General features: G+C 35.3%; 1 protein-coding gene across 1 annotated transcript; it reads left to right on the top strand.

Moving 5' to 3' along the window:
- Positions 1-476: 476 nt before the first annotated feature.
- On the top strand, positions 477-14,656 carry LOC111438048 (IQ motif and SEC7 domain-containing protein 2-like). The gene is made up of 4 exons (XM_023076003.1): positions 477-647; positions 1,434-1,524; positions 14,011-14,370; positions 14,482-14,656. Exons 1-4 carry the CDS (start codon positions 477-479, stop codon positions 14,502-14,504), a joined length of 645 nt encoding a protein of 214 aa, XP_022931771.1. The 3' UTR covers positions 14,505-14,656.
- The last annotated feature ends 3,078 nt before the right edge of the window (positions 14,657-17,734 follow it).

Here is a 17,734-nt window from a genome sequence, read left to right as displayed (position 1 = left end):
GCAATCCAAATAGTTGGTCGAATTTCAAAATCCTCTTTACTCGATCAAGCTCAACACATGAATATCTTCTAAACCCATTGAATTGAACGTAGACAATTCACTCCTCCATGAAACAACTCGCCAACATGACACAGCTAGCCCTTTCTACATATGCATGTTACCCCAACTTTTTACACTTACCATTCCTATTTTTTTACCAAATTAAATTCAAACAATTGACCTTTTAAAATAAATATAGAATTCTTGTATAGAATGAAAGTCATATATGGTATATATGGTACGTGAGTTTGGTGCATTATTTCTAAATCCAAACTAAGTTAAAAATCTAACTAATATTGACTTGCATTCCTCGAGACAAGACTATTCAACTTTTACTCATATAATATACTTTAAACTTAGAATTTTTTAATCATATTATTATATTTGAGTCTATATATATATTACACTTCAACGTTAGAATTACATAACATATTAAAATGGGTTCTCTAACCACAAGTGTTTTTGTGATTGCACTCCTCTTCTATTGCAGAATTAATGTTTTCGAAGCCGCTGAATATCAAGATAGCCCTGCTCCTACACCAAGTGGTCAAGAGAGTCCCTCCCAAGGAGGTTCGCCAGACATCCATTTCCATCACCACCGCCGCCACCACCGCCATGGTCACATCCCACAAAGCCAGTCCAGCTTAAATGACATTGAAGCTTCCAAAATTTAAGATAGCCCTGATCCTCCACCAAGTGGTCAAGAGAGTCCCTCCCAAGGAGGTTCGCCAGACATCCATTTCCATCACCACCACCACCACCGCCATGGTCACATCCCACACAGCCAGTCCAGCTTAAATGACATTGAAGCTTCCAAAATTCAAGATAGCCCTGCTCCTACACCAAGTGGTCAAGAGAGTCCCTCCCAAGGAGATTCGCGAGACATCCATATCCATTTCCATCACCACCACCACCACGAACACGGCCGCCATGGTAAGAGCCCACCAAGCCAGTCCAGCTTAAATGACATTGAAGCTTCCAAAATTCAAGATAGCCCTGCTCCTACACCAAGTGGTCAAGAGAGTCCCTCCCAAGGAGATTCGCGAGACATCCATATCCATTTCCATCACCACCACCACCACGAACACGGCCGCCATGGTAAGAGCCCACAAAGCCAGTCCAGCTTAAATGACATTGAAGCTTCCAAAATTCAAGATAGCCCTGCTCCTACACCAAGTGGTCAAGAGAGTCCCTCCCAAGGAGATTCGCGAGACATCCATATCCATTTCGATCACCACCACTGCCACGAACACGGCCGCCATGGTAAGAGCCCACCAAGCCAGTCCAGCTTAAATGACATTGAAGCTTCCAAAATTCAAGATAGCCCTGCTCCTACACCAAGTGGCCAAGAGAGTCCCTCCCAAGGAGGTTTGCCAGACATCCATTTCCATCACCACCACCGCCGCCATGGTCACATCCCACAAAGCCAGTCCAGCTTAAATGACATTGAAGCTTCCAAAATTCAAGATAGCCCTGCTCCTACACCAAGTGGCCAAGAGAGTCCCTCCCAAGGAGGTTCGCCAGACATCCATTTCCATCACCACCACCGCCATCACCACCACCGCCATGGTAACATTCCACAAAGTCAGTCCAGCTTAAATGACATCGAAGCTTCCAAAATTCAAGACAGTCCAACTTCAATGTCATAGTCATCGAACATAGTCATAGTCCTGCTCATGTACCAACTCACCACAACTGCCATCACCAAGTACCTACCATCACTATCAATTGCGATGACCTCAGTTTTTCTTTTAAAATAAAATTGTTAGTACATGTATGTCATGACATGTTTAAGAAATAATTTTCTTTTCAACTTTAAAACTTTCGTGGACTCCAATCTTCCAAATAATGCAAACACGGTGAAAGCATAGTTAAAAATAAGGTTTAAACATGTTCTAATAGAAAAATCAAGGATCATGATATTTAAAATATAACAAAAAGTGTGGAAAACTATATGTGAACAACTTCATTTTTGTGGCCTCCTCAAGCGACTTTACCAAGGGAGTGGGAAAAATTCATTCACATACAACATGTACCATAACCGGTAAGACTTAATGTTTGTGATTGTTCCTTGTGCACTACTTTTTTCGGGTAGAGTTGGATGCATAGTATTTATTTATACACGATTCACGTAAAACTTTTAGCATACCTCTCAAGTCTGACTATGAGCTAGCGAATCCTCAAATGCCGAAAACCAAAAGAATGAAAGGAACACAAATAATATCGTAGTTTGTATTCTATGATTATATGACATACAATATGCATGATCTCCCGCATAAAAAAAAAAAAAAAAGTTTCATTGACATTATGCACATAATACTTTCATACTTACCATGACCTAAATTTCTTATACGACGTACGTACATATTCATGGTATTTCATTGATTCTTTTTATACATGGGTACATCATGGTGTCTCCCAAGACATAAATATGATCATATGAATACATCAATCATAACAATGAAAACAGATTACATGCAAAAAGGTTAGAAATTCAAATGTCTAACCTCTCCTGAGTACCTTAGAATAAATGCAGGGAATTTAGACTCGACTGAGTTGGTTACGAAAAAATAGTAGATGTTTTTGTTTTTAAAATTAAATATTCTGTTATGTGACAACCAGATAAAATATCACCATCCAATTTTCAAGAGTCAAAACATCTACCATGACCATAAAGACAAAAACAAAAGAAAAGAAAATAAAACTAATTTAAAATAAAATACCTTAAAATTTTGCGTAGTTATCTTATTTAGGGTTGAACTAACTTTTTTGTTTTCATACTTTGTAAGTTTGTAAGTTTGCATTGCAGTCAACGAATAAAATCCTTGGCATCATTTTTTATAGGACAGTTTGATAGCTTTATTTGAACACATTTGTGTAAAGTTCTTAGTTTACCCATGTAGTCCTTTGTCCCCTCTCAAGCCAGGTTTATAGCATAATGTGTTAAAAGATCATCACTAGTCCAATAGGATCAAGCCTAATAATTATACTAGTCTATTGTCTATATAAATTACGAAAATTATTTAGGTACTTTAGGAATAAAGATACTTACATATTTTGGGAAAATTATTTAGGTATTATAGGTAAAGGATTTAGGTAATTTAGTATTAAATGGTTAAATATTTTAGGAATAAATTGTCTAGTTTCTACTATAAATGCCTCGTCACATCGGTGAGGTTTTCACCTCAAGAAGTCCCAAGTAATCAAAGTAAAACAAAATATTTGTAATATATTATTGGTTTATCTTTACAAAGAGTGCTAGTGTTTTCAAGAGAGTGTTTTATTTGTAATATATTTTTGGTTTATCTTTACAAAGAGTGCTAGTGTTTTCTACACAGAGGTGTGTTCAACAATCTCGTATCAGAGCAAGATGGGTGTACGATGGTGATCTCTCTCTGATTTTGCAGATCAAAAATAATTTCTTGAGAATATTAGTTAGTGAGATTCTTTGTGTCGTGAGACGTTTGTGACTCTACAAGGTTTATGTCGAAAAAACTTGTTTGGTATTACTAAGGTACAGGTAACACCTATATTCGAATAAGCAAAATCGAAGTCCAAGAAGTTGTTTACTGTAAGCCTTACAAGTACTGTGACGTTGAGACCCTTCACAGTACTAAACCTCTTTTCCATTAGTTCACAAGATTGTATGTTTACTTAAAAATGTTAAATTTATCGTAAACCTACTTATGTGTTTAGCGGTCAGTTTATGTGCCATTACATGATTTACATTGCACGTTGGATTCCACATTAGCGGATGAGGGGGAAGATCATAAGCTTATTTATAGCATAATGAATGATAATATATATTAATGTTATATTTCATATTAGACATGGTCAAGAATTATATACAGTAAAAACTATATATGGTAGATAGCTATATATATATATATATATATATATATATAAATATATAGTAGATGATTATATGTGGTAAAGTTATATATATTAAACTGAATCGTTCTCATTAGACTGTTTTGAAAATGTCCTTGTTACCGGAAGTCATTAATATAAACCTCTCACCAATATTTCTCCTTACATTTTCTCTCTCATGTTCTTTGTGTTCATCTACATCGAGTATGTGTTGTTGTGCGGATCCTAACATAAAAGCGATGGACACTATCTCCAATGGTATGAGATCTTTTGAGGAAACTAAAAGGAAATCATAAAAACTTATGTTCAAAGTGGATGGTATCATATCGATTTAGAGAATTGATGTTCCTATCATTTGCACTCATATTTTTATTTGTTCACACCTTTCGTGGTTGTTCCTTGGGATCTATTTTTATTTTCGGGTGGGGATGCATGCATAGTACTTCTTTACACACACCTTATACGAATCCACTAGGCAAGCTCGTATAGTACTACCTGACTTAGTTATGAGCTAGTGCACACTCATATTGCCAAAAACTAACAAAAAAGAAACGAATGTGCATAATATTGTGGTGTACACGTCTCTACATAACGTATTGGATAAGTAATTCATGCTTGTGTGACATACAACATGCTTGGCGTCTGCATTAAAAATCATTGTATAGTAAAATAATGCACATAATACTTTTATACTTATCAAGACATGTATTCCCTATGAGACGTAAATACATATTAACGATATTTCATTATCGGGCATAAACATAATCATATCAATATAGTAAGCATGATCAACAAACAAAAAGTATATGCGTCATGAAATTCATTAAGATTTCATAAAATAAAATAATATCACGTAGAAATGCTACAGGATACGTGAGACTTAAGCAACAATGAATTCATCTCACCTAATTCGTAAATGTTCCAACGGTACGTTCATTTATTATTTTTGACCTAATTGAACATCTCTAAACTTTCCTTAGCTATTTTTACCTCAAGCTCATGCTTATAGTGCTTCAATTTCATCTACGGCATTCTATACGCTATTCTATATGTTCTGAAATTGAGGTAAATCCTATTAAAAAAACTTGCAATTTGAGTTGAATTAGAGCAGTTGAGCCGACTTGCAAAACTCTTATTCGCTTTGAGACATCTTAAATTCTTTACTCCTTTCTCCAACGATGATATGGCAATCAACATTAAAGTACACCAAAACAAATAATTGAAGGAGAAAGAACATCTTGAGAGAAGAGTTTTTTTTTACCCAAAATCTTAACCACTAAAGTTTTCAATTCTTATTGTTATTAATATCTAATCAGTATCTAGAGGGAGAAAAACACTAACAAATTTTGTAAACTTTCTCAAGTTAAAAACCACATACAATTCTCCTACGTAAATAACTATCTATTTTCTTAAACTTTCTCTGCAATTTATGAACTTTAACAATTCTCTTAAATAAATCACTAACCATTTTTTTTAAACTTACTTACGTGAATAACTATTTTTATTAAATCAAATTTATTGATTCACATTTTCTCTCCTAAGCTTGACTTGGCTCGAGATTCTCATTCTAAATAACAATCGCATGCTTGTAAAGTTTAATCTTGGCTAGAGCCTTGTTGAGTATATCTGCATGTTGCTTTATCGTGTCAATGTTGCTTCATCCCTAATCAACTTTGTCTTCTTTATAAGAAATTTAATTGTGCATCATGAAATTTCTTTTGCTTCTCTATTATGCATAGGAATTTTATCCTCTTGTAAGATATTGCTTGTCTTTCAACTCTGCATTCCCATAGTATAAGTTCGTTAGAATTTTTGTGGAAACCATCCATCTCAAGAAAGTTGGATGAACAAACTAGATATTCAATAGAAATGGCGCAAAGAAATTGGTAATTGTCACCCCTTTTAATACTGGACTCTTGTTTTGTTTTTGGTCTGCTCCTGGGCTTATTTGGTTGAGATGACAAGTTTGATGTTTTTTTTTTAAAAAAAAAAGAAAATGCTAGTAGCCTTTCTTCTAAGCCTCCTTGGTTGACATAATAAGTTTGATGGAGTACATTGACTTATAAGTTGCTCTTCATGGACCAACTTAGCCTCGTAGTCTTTAGTTTCTTCTTCTCCCAACTCATTGGTTTCTTCTTCCCTTTCTTGATGCCAATGATAGTGCCAATGGAGGTTTTTGAAAAATTTTAATGGTGTTTCATTAGTACCTTAGACAGGTGGTTTCGTGACAATTTTATCTTAATCAACCGGGCTCCATTTTTGTCAAAGAACTTGAGAAATGAGCCGACTAACTCCATTATACTACCTTCTTCTGTCATTTGACCAAGACCAATAATATTGCTCTTCACACTCGGAATGTAATATACAGGTCACCAAAAGTTGGTTGTCATTATTACACAGGAAAAAGATGGATCGGTACAATAGATTTGTCTCAGAACTTCATGTTTCCAATGAATTTCTCATCAAACTCCTTAAATTTTGTTCAATCTTTAGTTATTGTTAGACAAAGTCCAGTGAGTGGAGATAGGCCACAAAATTGAGTTGAGGTGACGTCCAGTGGAATGGCATGAATTGAGTCAAGCCCTAAACCCTAAATTAAAACAAGAAACACAACATTGGTTTTGAGCAGCAACAAAATCATAGATTTCATTGTCTTACGCTTATGTCATTTGTTCCAGTTCTTACCGGCGGCAAACTGCCATCCCCGAAAGACTTCAAGTACAAACCATCCCCGAAGCCTATGGTACATCATCTCCGAGTGTTCGAAAAGCCTACAGTACATCATCTCCGAGTGTACGACTATATCACGTACATGAAGATCACGCATCTCCACCTCGTCAAGCTCGATCTCAAGAGACTGAAGGTCGTTTTCATCGGCTATGAACCCGGGAGCAAAGTGTAGAAGCTCTATGATCCTATGGGGGGACGAGCTCACGTGTTGCGCGATGTTGTCTTCAACCAGAACACCTTTTGGTAGTGGAACGACGTGGCCAAGGTGAATCAAAATCCAGAATAATTCACAGTGGAGTATCTCATCACCGAGCCAGGAGAAGGAGCAGCGCAACACCGGGAATTGTCACCGCCACCAGCAGCTGCACTGGGCACGTCTACACCAACACCGGCCGCAACTCCTGTTGCGGCCCCTGAACCAGTGGAGTTTGCAACACCGCGTACTGTGGATTCGACGTTGAACTATCGAGAGGTGAACTCTGAAGAGGTGTTTGCGCCGGTGGCAAGGTTGGAATCTGTCTGCCTGTTGCTGGCGATCGCAACACATCATTCCTGGGAGGTCCACTACATGGACGTGAAGTCCACTTTCCTCAACGGAGAGGTGAAGGAGACCGTCTACGTCTGACAACTGATCGCTTGTGGATGTATATAATAAAATGATGTAAAATTCACAAGAATAAGTGCAAGTATACACTATCAAAAGTAGCAAGTAATACGTAAATTATCGATTCCACAGGGAACCTATCTTTTTGGTTAATTTTATCGCTGGAAATTAAGTGAGTTTTTGGGTAACATTAAAATGGGTGTTGGTGATTTTAACTACTTAAACAAAACTAAAACAGAGTGTCACTGCTGATAAACCTGCAAAAACACCTCACTCATCCCGATTTAGAGCACATTTCGAGTGGATTGATGGGCTCAGTTGTATGTCCGAGAAATAGTTTGGTTGCATGGGGTGCCTACTTCTATTGTGTCTGATCACGATGCTAGGTTTACCTCTCGTTTTTTTTTTTTTGAAAGGATTGCAAAAAGCTTAGGATACCCAACTTTGTTTCAGTACGGCCTTCCATTCTCAGACAGATGAATAGACAGAAAGGTTGAATCAAGTATTAGAGGACATGCTCAAGGCGTTTGTGATGGATTTCGCTGGTTGTTGGGATGAACACCTACCCCTCATGGAAGTTGCTTATAAATTTAGTTATCAAGAAAAGATATATATGGCTCCGTTGAGGCCCTGTATGGGAAGAGGTGGCAGACAAGACATCAGTGTTTTGGGAAGAGGTTGGAACCCAACAACTTATGGGACCGAAATTAGTTCAGATCACCAAGGCGGTAGTCCAGAAAATTGGATCATGGATACTTACTGCACAGAGCCGGCAAAAGAGTTACGCTGACACTCGAAGAAAGGATCTCGAGTTTGCGGTGGACGAACATGTTCTCCTGAAGGTAAAGCCCTTGAGAAGGGTGATAAGGTTCGGGAAAAAAGGGTAAGTTTAGCCCTAGGTTCATAGGTACATTTCAAATCCTTGAGAGGATTGGTGTCGTGGCATACAGGTTTGCGTTGCCACCCACCCTCGCTGCTGTGCACAATGTTTTTCATGCATCTATGTTGAGAAAATACACATTGTACCCCACACACAATATTGAGCACTTGCACTTCAAGAGGATCTATCATTGGAAGAGGCCCCAATTTGAGTTATGTTGTGCACAATGTTTTTCACGTATCCATGTTGAGAAAATACACATCTTACTCCACACACAACATTGAGCACCAAGCACTTTATTGTTAATTAAAAAAAAAATGCTTACAATACAATTAAACATACTTATATTTATTATAATTATATACAAATAGATAATCTTTTTTTGGTTATTGATTTTTTTTACCTCTTAAATATAAAATTTTAAGTCTTTAAAAATTTACATTAAAATGAGTTACAAATCTTAATATAAATAGATCTTCCTATGCAGTAACCCAAAAATAAATAAACAAATAAACAAATAAACGAATAAAAAAATTATAAAAAAATAGTTATTATAATAATAATAATGAATTAATTAAAAAAAAAACAACCTTTTTCCACTTCTCTCCATTAATCTCTCGTCCCTTTCCACAATTATACCGGTCCTTGCGCCAGAAAGTAACAGTGACTACAAAAAGAAAAAGAAAAACAATAATTATTAGATTTACTTGAGAGAAAAAAAAAATGAGAATGACCTTTACCATTCATGGGAAATTTAAGTGAGATAGATCTGATCAATAAAGTATATATTAAATCTTCATTTTCTTTTATCATATTTTTTTAGAAATCACAACCAATTATACTCATATTTTCGTTGAATTATTACAATGGTCTAGCGTTGAGTTAGAAATTAAGCGCCAATCATTTCTAGTAAATCACGTTAGATTAGTAATATTAGATTAAATTTTTGTCATATTAGTAATATTAAATTAAATTTTTGTCATATTAGTAATATTAAATTAAATTTTTATCCGTAGCCAAATGAATAGATTAAAGATAGAATGGTTTAACAAGGAAAGATTTGGAAACAGAGATCAACTAGAAATTTGGAATACATGAAAACAGAATTAAATTTGGAATACATGAAAACACAATTAAAATGCAACCGAAAGAAAAAAAAATTAGGGAATTAAAAACCACAAACTAAAAGGCAAACGTAAATATAGAGGGTAAATACGGAGAGTAGTAAAACCGAGAATAACTTGAAATAGCGGTATCTACTTTTTTTTTTTTTAATAAAACAGTAACCATGAAAAATAAGATTTGTAATAAAAATATAATTATAGACATATAACATTTCAAGACCGTTAACAAAGGACCTATGTAAATTATAGAAATACTTTTGTAGATTCCAAACTTGAAACGGATGTCTTGGGCTCACATAGGTTGACTCGGATTTCAAAGGACAAAATCAAACTTTCATTAAAGATATATTTGTGATAACGACTTAAGCTAGCCAGGTAAGTGACCTTACTATTGTTGGGTTTTATGTCCTAAAACTCATAGTTTGTAAACGAAAAATATATTCTATTTTCAATAAAGTTATTATTGTTGTTTATTCAGTAAAGATTGTTATCGAATAAAGTGAATTTTTACGATTATTAATCTAAATCCAATAAACTAAGAACACTCTGACTATAGTATGATTACTTGAACTATATGTAGAGACATAAGAGTGGATCAAGTTCAAGTATATAGTCAAAATGATCTATAGTATGGGGATAAGACTGAGTACCTTATCCTGGGGACACTAAGGATGCGGCCCACTCTTGTATATGACATAAACAATGTGATCACTAAATTGTACATGTGGAGACATGTGAGTGGGGGTGTCCTATGCAATGAGTATTGCATAAGATCGGACCATGAAGAAAATCACTCTCACTTTATAATGTCGTTTACTGTTGAGACTGATTTTCTTTTCATTCGATGACCTAGGTAACTCGATTTTAATCCTGAGCTAACAATGAACTCTTGTTTATTTGGAATTATCCTTAGATTTGCATGGGTGAGAGTGGCTCGAGTTCGCCGACTCAATAGGCCCCCCATTTTAGGGATAAGACTGGGTGAATGGCTGGGGACGTGGGGTGCAAGATGGAATTCACTCCTACCCACTTTTAGGGATAGAAGAGAGGTAGGTCCCTTAAGCACTAACTCCAGGTCTTGAACAAGGTGCCCCACCCTCTCATTGGCCTGAGAGGGATTCGGTTTACTGGTTGGACCACAAACCAATTGTTCATTAGAGGACCAGTGAGACATAAGGAACAAGAAGTAACTTTAGGGGTAAAACGGTAAATTGACCCAACTCTAGTTACGAACAACCTGTGAAGAATCGACTTACTAATCATGGTTATATCAAATGGACAGAAATATATCTATAGTGAGGGGATTGCAACTACTAGGCTATAGTAGAGTGTCCTAGTAGTTAACGAGTGTTGTTGATTAGCAAGGTTAATGAGTTTAATCGATTAATCTTGGATCGTTGGAGCCCATGATCTATAGGTCCATTAGGTCCCTCTGCTAGCTCATATCGGACTAAACAATAGAATAGTGTGACGAGTGAGTTCGAAGTGTTTGAATTCAAATTAGGGAATATGCGCTACATATATACGATATATTTAACCGCATTTTTGTTTTATTTACGAATTAAACAAAAAGAGAGAATTTGAGATATTTAAATAAGTTTTAAATATTTTAATCAAATAAGTGTCGGAATTGATTGGGATTGGCTTTTGAGTTAATATTAAATATTAATTAAATAGTTTAATTAATCATTTAATATTACCTTAGTTTGAAATTAATTATTCAAATTAATTGTTGAATTAAAATGAAGAAAGTCAAAATGTTGACTTCTTTTAATGGAAAAATCCATGTCAGTGGAATTTTGAAGTGTCAAAATTTTGGTTTAACCAAACTTGCATGCTTGCCAAATAAACCCCAAAAGTTTGAGTGGAATTTTGAGTGTCAAAATTTGGTTAACTCAAACATGCATGCTTGTCCCATAATCCCAAACATTTGAGTGGAATTTCGAGTGTCAAAATTTGGTGATCTCAAATTTGCATGAACATGCAAACATGACTCTATAAATAGAGTGATCATGGTGCATGAAACGTCTTTTTGGTGGAAAACCTTGAGACAAACACTCTCTTCATATACAAAATCCCTCCCAAGTTTAGTCACTCACCGGATTCCACAATCCCGTTCTAAGGCTGGAGAATAGTGGAGAAGACACTAGTGGTGGTTCGAAACCGGTTCGTGAGGAAAAAGAAACTTGAGCGACAAAAGGTTAGTATTCAAACTCATTGAGTTTTAATGCTTTTAAACATGTTAGCTAATTTANTAAGAACACTCTGACTATAGTATGATTACTTGAACTATATGTAGAGACATAAGAGTGGATCAAGTTCAAGTATATAGTCAAAATGATCTATAGTATGGGGATAAGACTGAGTACCTTATCCTGGGGACACTAAGGATGCGGCCCACTCTTGTATATGACATAAACAATGTGATCACTAAATTGTACATGTGGAGANCATTGAGTTTTAATGCTTTTAAACATGTTAGCTAATTTACTATAATTGAAGTACTTAGAGTGCCTAAGATCCAAATTACTTCCGCATGTGTTATATTAACACCTTCAACAATCGTCATGGTTATATTCAATGTTCATACGTGCCCCGTGGTTCTGCACGTGTCATATATATATTGATATGTGTGAATTGTCTGTGGATCGATATGCTTCTTGTATGTTATGTATACATTACAATAGGTGAATTGTATGATAAAATTACGGTACGATGTGTTCAAGGATATGTTTGAGATAGGATACGAGAAGGATGCTCAAAACGAAATGTAGCGATAGGAGTGAAATACGTTCATGAAACGTTAAGGTTAGGTTACATACCGGAGTGATATGGATAAGAGAGATTGATGGAAGAATACGGTTACGTTACGGGTAGAAAGGGATAGGTTTGTGATAGATTGATAGAACGATAGCGTTAGGATTGATAGAACGATAGCGTTAGGATACGTTCTTGTGATGATATGACTAAGGCACGTTCACGTAATGATATGTCTGTGATAGGTATAAGAACGTTAAGGCTGTGATAAGTTAGAGAACGATATGACTACAAAGTGTTTACGTTATGACTTGTTTATGATATGATACATTGTGATGCAATATGTCATGGTATGTTGTGTATATGATGAAATGTTATGTTAAAAGCATATAATGTTATGTTAGGTCTGTTAAATTGTGTGTATACAGCATGATATGAATGACATGAAATTACGATAAATGGCATGAAATATAACCCCGTTAGAATTATGTATGATTTAAGAACTGAAAAATAAGAAACGATATGATATGAATGATGAACGTGATGAAAAATGATATGATGTGTACATAATGCTAGCGGGGATGTATTAAAGGATAATGAAAATAGAAAAGTTTTGGGACCTCATGCACTTGGGGGATACCCCTGTCCCATCACGAGGGTACGGACGCATATATCCAATGGCAGAACAACGATCGTTATGCTTTGCATAGCGCTGCCGTGACGGTTACTTGTTCTAGCGGGTGTCCGGCCTAAGGGGCTCCCAAAGTATGCCCACCGGATAAGGAAAGTGGCCCAACGGTGTGCGAACAAGCTGGTGAGCCCATACTCGCACGTATGGGCTATGTGTAGAGTGTATGATATGCGTCCAAAATTACCCGTTAGGACAGCACCGTAGGGAAAACGGAATGAAAGATAGGTCCCGTCATCTCATTGCATGTGATTGTTGCATTTAACCCCAATAGTGGAGTCACTTACTGAGTATTTCTTTAAATACTCAAGCCATGTGCTACTACATTTTTCACGTAAAGGTAAGGCATTCCTGTACGGCTGACGACGAAATCGCAACTCGAGACCATGGCACATGCATAAGACAATGGTATTTATTTCTTAGACTTAGACTAGTATAGGATGTTTTTAACTTAAATTCTTATTCATTTTATTTAGTCTTTTGTTGTGTCGGTTTAAAGATGTTTTCGAAACACGTAAGTCTATGGCTGTGTTTTAAGATAAAGGTTATGTTTAATGGAATTTAAATGAAGTGTTCCCCATTCAATGTTTATGGTACGTATACAGTAGAAAATTTCGAGTCGTTACATTTCCCATCACATTTCACTTTTACTCCAATGAAAAATGGAATAAATGATTCGAATAATACACCCCAATGCTTTATAGTTACATAGAGTTCGTGGTTTAAGAATAGATGTTTTAGTTGAAAAAACTTGCAATCCAAATAGTTGGTCGAATTTCAAAATCCTCTTTACTCGATCAAACTCAACACATGAATATCTTCTAAACCCGTCGAATTGAACGTAGACAATTCACTCCTCCATGAAACAACTCGCCAACATGACACAGCTCGCCCTTTCTACATATGCATGTTACCCCAACTTTTTACACTTACCATTCCTATTTTTTTACCAAATTAAATTCAAACAATAAATATAGAATTCTTGTATAGAATGAAAGTCATATATGGTATATATGGTATGTGAGTTTGGTGCATTATTTCTAAATCCAAACTAAGTTAAAAATCTAACTAATATTGACTTGCATTCCTCGAGACAAGACTATTCAACTTTTACTCATATAATATACTTCAAACTTAGAATTTTTTAATCATATTATTATATTTGAGTCTGTATATATATTACACTTCCACGTTAGAACTACATAACATATTAAAATGGGTTCTCTTACCACAAGTGTTTTTGTGATTGCACTCCTCTTCTATTGCAGCATTAATATTTTCGAAGCCGCTGAATATCAAGATAGCCCTGCTCCTACACCAAGTGGTCAAGAGAGTCCCTCCCAAGGAGATTCGCGAGACATCCATATCCATTTCCATCACCACCACCACCACGAACACGGCCGCCATGGTAAGAGCCCACCAAGCCAGTCCAGCTTAAATGACATTGAAGCTTCCAAAATTCAAGATAGCCCTGCTCCTACACCAAGTGGTCAAGAGAGTCCCTCCCAAGAAGATTCGCGAGACATCCATATCCATTTCCATCACCACCACCACCACGAACACGGCCGCCATGGTAAGAGCCCACCAAGCCAGTCCAGCTTAAATGACATTGAAGCTTCCAAAATTCAAGATAGCCCTGCTCCTACACCAAGTGGCCAAGAGAGTCCCTCCCAAGGAGGTTCGCCAGACATCCATTTCCATCACCACCACCGCCATCACCACCACCGCCATGGTAACATTCCACAAAGTCAGTCCAGCTTAAATGACATCGAAGCTTCAAAAATTCAAGACAGTCCAACTTCAATGTCATAGTCATCGAACATAGTCATAGTCCTGCTCATGTACCAACTCACCACAACTGCCATCACCAAGTACCTACCATCACTATCAATTGCGATGACCTCAGTTTTTCTTTTAAAATAAAATTGTTAGTACATGTATGTCATGACATGTTTAAGAAATAATTTCTTTTCAACTTTAAAACTTTCGTGGACTCCAATCTTCCAAATAATGCAAACACCGTGAAAGCATAGTTAAAAATAAGGTTTAAACATGTTCTAATAGAAAAATCAAGGATCATGATATTTAAAATATAACAAAAAGTGTGGAAAACTATATGTGAACAACTTCATTTTTGTGGCCTCCTCAAGCGACTTTACCAAGGGAGTGGGAAAAATTCATTCACATACAACATGTACCATAACCGGTAAGACTTAATGTTTGTGGTTGTTCCTTGTGCACTACTTTTTTCGGGTAGAGTTGGATGCATAGTATTTATTTATACACGATTCACGTAAAACTTTTAGCATACCTCTCAAGTCTGACTATGAGCTAGCGAATGCTCAAATGCCGAAAACCAAAAGAATGAAAGGAACACAAATAATATCGTAGTTTCTATTCTATGATTATATGACATACAATATGCATGATCTCCCGCATAAAAAAAAAAAAAAAGTTTCATTGACATTATGCACATAATACTTTCATACTTACCATGACCTAAATTTCTTATACAACGTACATATTCATGGTATTTCATTGATTCATTTTATACATGGGTACATCATGGTGTCTCCCAAGACATAAATATGATCATATCAATACATCAATCATAATCAATGAAAATAGATTACATGTAAAAAGGTTTGAAATTCAAATGTCTAACCTCTCCCGAGTACCTTAGAATAAATGCAGGGAATTTAGACTCACTGAGTTGGTTATGAAAAAATAGTAGATGTTTTTGTTTTTAAAATTAAATATTCTGTTATGTGACAACCATAAATTAGATAAAATATCACCATCCAATTTTCAAGAGTCAAAACATCTACGACAAAAACAAAAGAAAAGAAAATAAAACTAATTTAAAATAAAATACCTTAAAATTTTGCGTAGTTATCTTATTTAGGGTTGAACTAACTTTTTTGTTTTCATACTTTGTAAGTTTGCATTGCAGTCAACTAACAAAATCCTCGGCATCATTTCTTATAGGACAGTTTGATAGCTTTATTTGAACACATTTGTGTAAAGTTTTTAGTTTACCCATGTAGTCCTTTGTCCCCTCTCAAGGCGGGTTTATAGTGTAATGTGTTAAAAGATCATCACTAGTCCAATAGGATCAAGCCTAATAATTGTACTAGTCTATTGTCTATATAAATTACGAAAATTATTTAGGTACTTTAGGAATAAAGATACTTACATATTTTGGGAAAATTATTTAGGTATTATAGGTAAAGGATTTAGGTAATTTAGTAATAATAGTTAAATATTTTAGGAATAAATTGTCTAGTTTCTACTATAAATGCCTCGTCACATCGGTGAGGTTTTCACCTCAAGAAGTCCCAAGTAATCAAAGTAAAACAAAATATTTGTAATATATTCTTGGTTTATCTTTACAAAGAGTGCTAGTGTTTTCCAGAGAGTGTTTTATTTGTAATATATTTTTTGTTTATCTTTACAAAGAGTGCTAGTGTTTTCCACAAAGAAGTGTGTTCAACAATCTCGTATCAGAGCAAGATGGGTGTACGATGGTGATCTCTCTCTGATTTTGCAGATCAAAAATAATTTCTTGAGAATATTAGTTAGTGAGATTCTTTGTGTCGTGAGACGTTCGTGACTCTACAAGGTTTATGTCGAAAAAACTTGTTTGGTATTACTAAGGTACAGGTAACACCTATATTCGAATAAGCAGAATCGAAGTCCAAGAAGTTGTTTACTGTAAGCCTTACAAGTACTGTGACGTTGAGACCCTTCACAGTACTAAACCTCTTTTCCATTAGTTCACAAGATTGTATGTTTACTTAAAAATGTTAAATTTATCGTAAACCTACTTATGTGTTTAGCGGTCAGTTTATGTGCCATTACATGATTTACATTGCACGTTGGATTCCACATTAGCGGATGAGGGGGAAGATCATAAGCTTATTTATAGCATAATGAATGATAATATATATTAATGTTATATTTCATATTAGACATGGTCAAGAATTATATACAGTAAAAACTATATATGGTAGATAGCTATATATATATATATATATATATATAAATATATAGTAGATGATTATATGTGGTAAAGTTATATATATTAAACTGAATCGTTCTCATTAGACTGTTTTGAAAATGTCCTTGTTACCGGAAGTCATTAATATAAACCTCTCACCAATATTTCTCCTTACATTTTCTCTCTCATGTTCTTTGTGTTCATCTACATCGAGTATGTGTTGTTGTGCGGATCCTAACATAAAAGCGATGGACACTATCTCCATTGGTATGAGATCTTTTGAGGAAACTAAAAGGAAATCATAAAAACTTATGTTCAAAGTGGATGGTATCATATCGATTTAGAGAATTGATGTTCCTATCATTTGCACTCATATTTTTATTTGTTCACACCTTTCGTGGTTGTTCCTTGGGATCTATTTTTATTTTCGGGTGGGGATGCATGCATAGTACTTCTTTACACACACCTTATATGAGTCCACTAGGCAAGCTCGTATAGTACTACCTGACTTAGTTATGAGCTAGTGCACACTCATATTGCCAAAAACTAACAAAAAAGAAACGAATGTGCATAATATTGTGGTGTACACGTCTCTACATAACGTATTGGATAACTAATTCATGCTTGTGTGACATACAACATGCTTGGCGTCTGCATTAAAAATCATTGTATAGTAAAATAATGCACATAATACTTTCATACTTATCAAGACATGTATTCCCTATGAGACGTAAATACATATTAACGATATTTCATTCCCGGGCATAAACATAATAATATCAATATAGTAAGCATGATCAACAAACAAAAAGTATATGCGTCATGAAATTCATTAAGATTTCATAAAATAAAATAATATCACGTAGAAATGCTACAGGATACGTGAGACTTAAGCAACAATGAATTCATCCCACCTAATTCGTAAATGTTCCAACGGTACGTTCATTTATTATTTTTGACCTAATTGAACATCTCTAAACTTTCCTTAGCTATTTTTACCTCAAGCTCATGCTTATAGTGCTTCAATTTCATCTACGGCATT

The sequence above is a fragment of the Cucurbita moschata genome, unplaced genomic scaffold (genome assembly GCF_002738365.1).
Source record: "Cucurbita moschata cultivar Rifu unplaced genomic scaffold, Cmos_1.0 Cmo_Scf00070, whole genome shotgun sequence".
NCBI lineage: Eukaryota > Viridiplantae > Streptophyta > Magnoliopsida > Cucurbitales > Cucurbitaceae > Cucurbita > Cucurbita moschata.
The sequence above is the reverse complement of the archived record's forward strand: the minus strand, read 5'-3'. Positions and strand labels throughout refer to the sequence as shown.

Bases quoted from the DNA above. Each gene is read 5' to 3' on its own strand.
- LOC111438048 (XM_023076003.1), top strand. From the start codon at position 477: ATGGGTTCTCTAACCACAAGTGTTTTTGTGATTGCACTCCTCTTCTAT. The intron at 648-1,433 runs CACCGCCATGGT...CATTTCCATCAC, and splicing joins TCCATCACCACCGCCGCCAC to CACCACCGCCGCCATGGTCA. The intron at 14,371-14,481 runs GTTCGCCAGACA...CAAAAATTCAAG, and splicing joins AGAGAGTCCCTCCCAAGGAG to ACAGTCCAACTTCAATGTCA.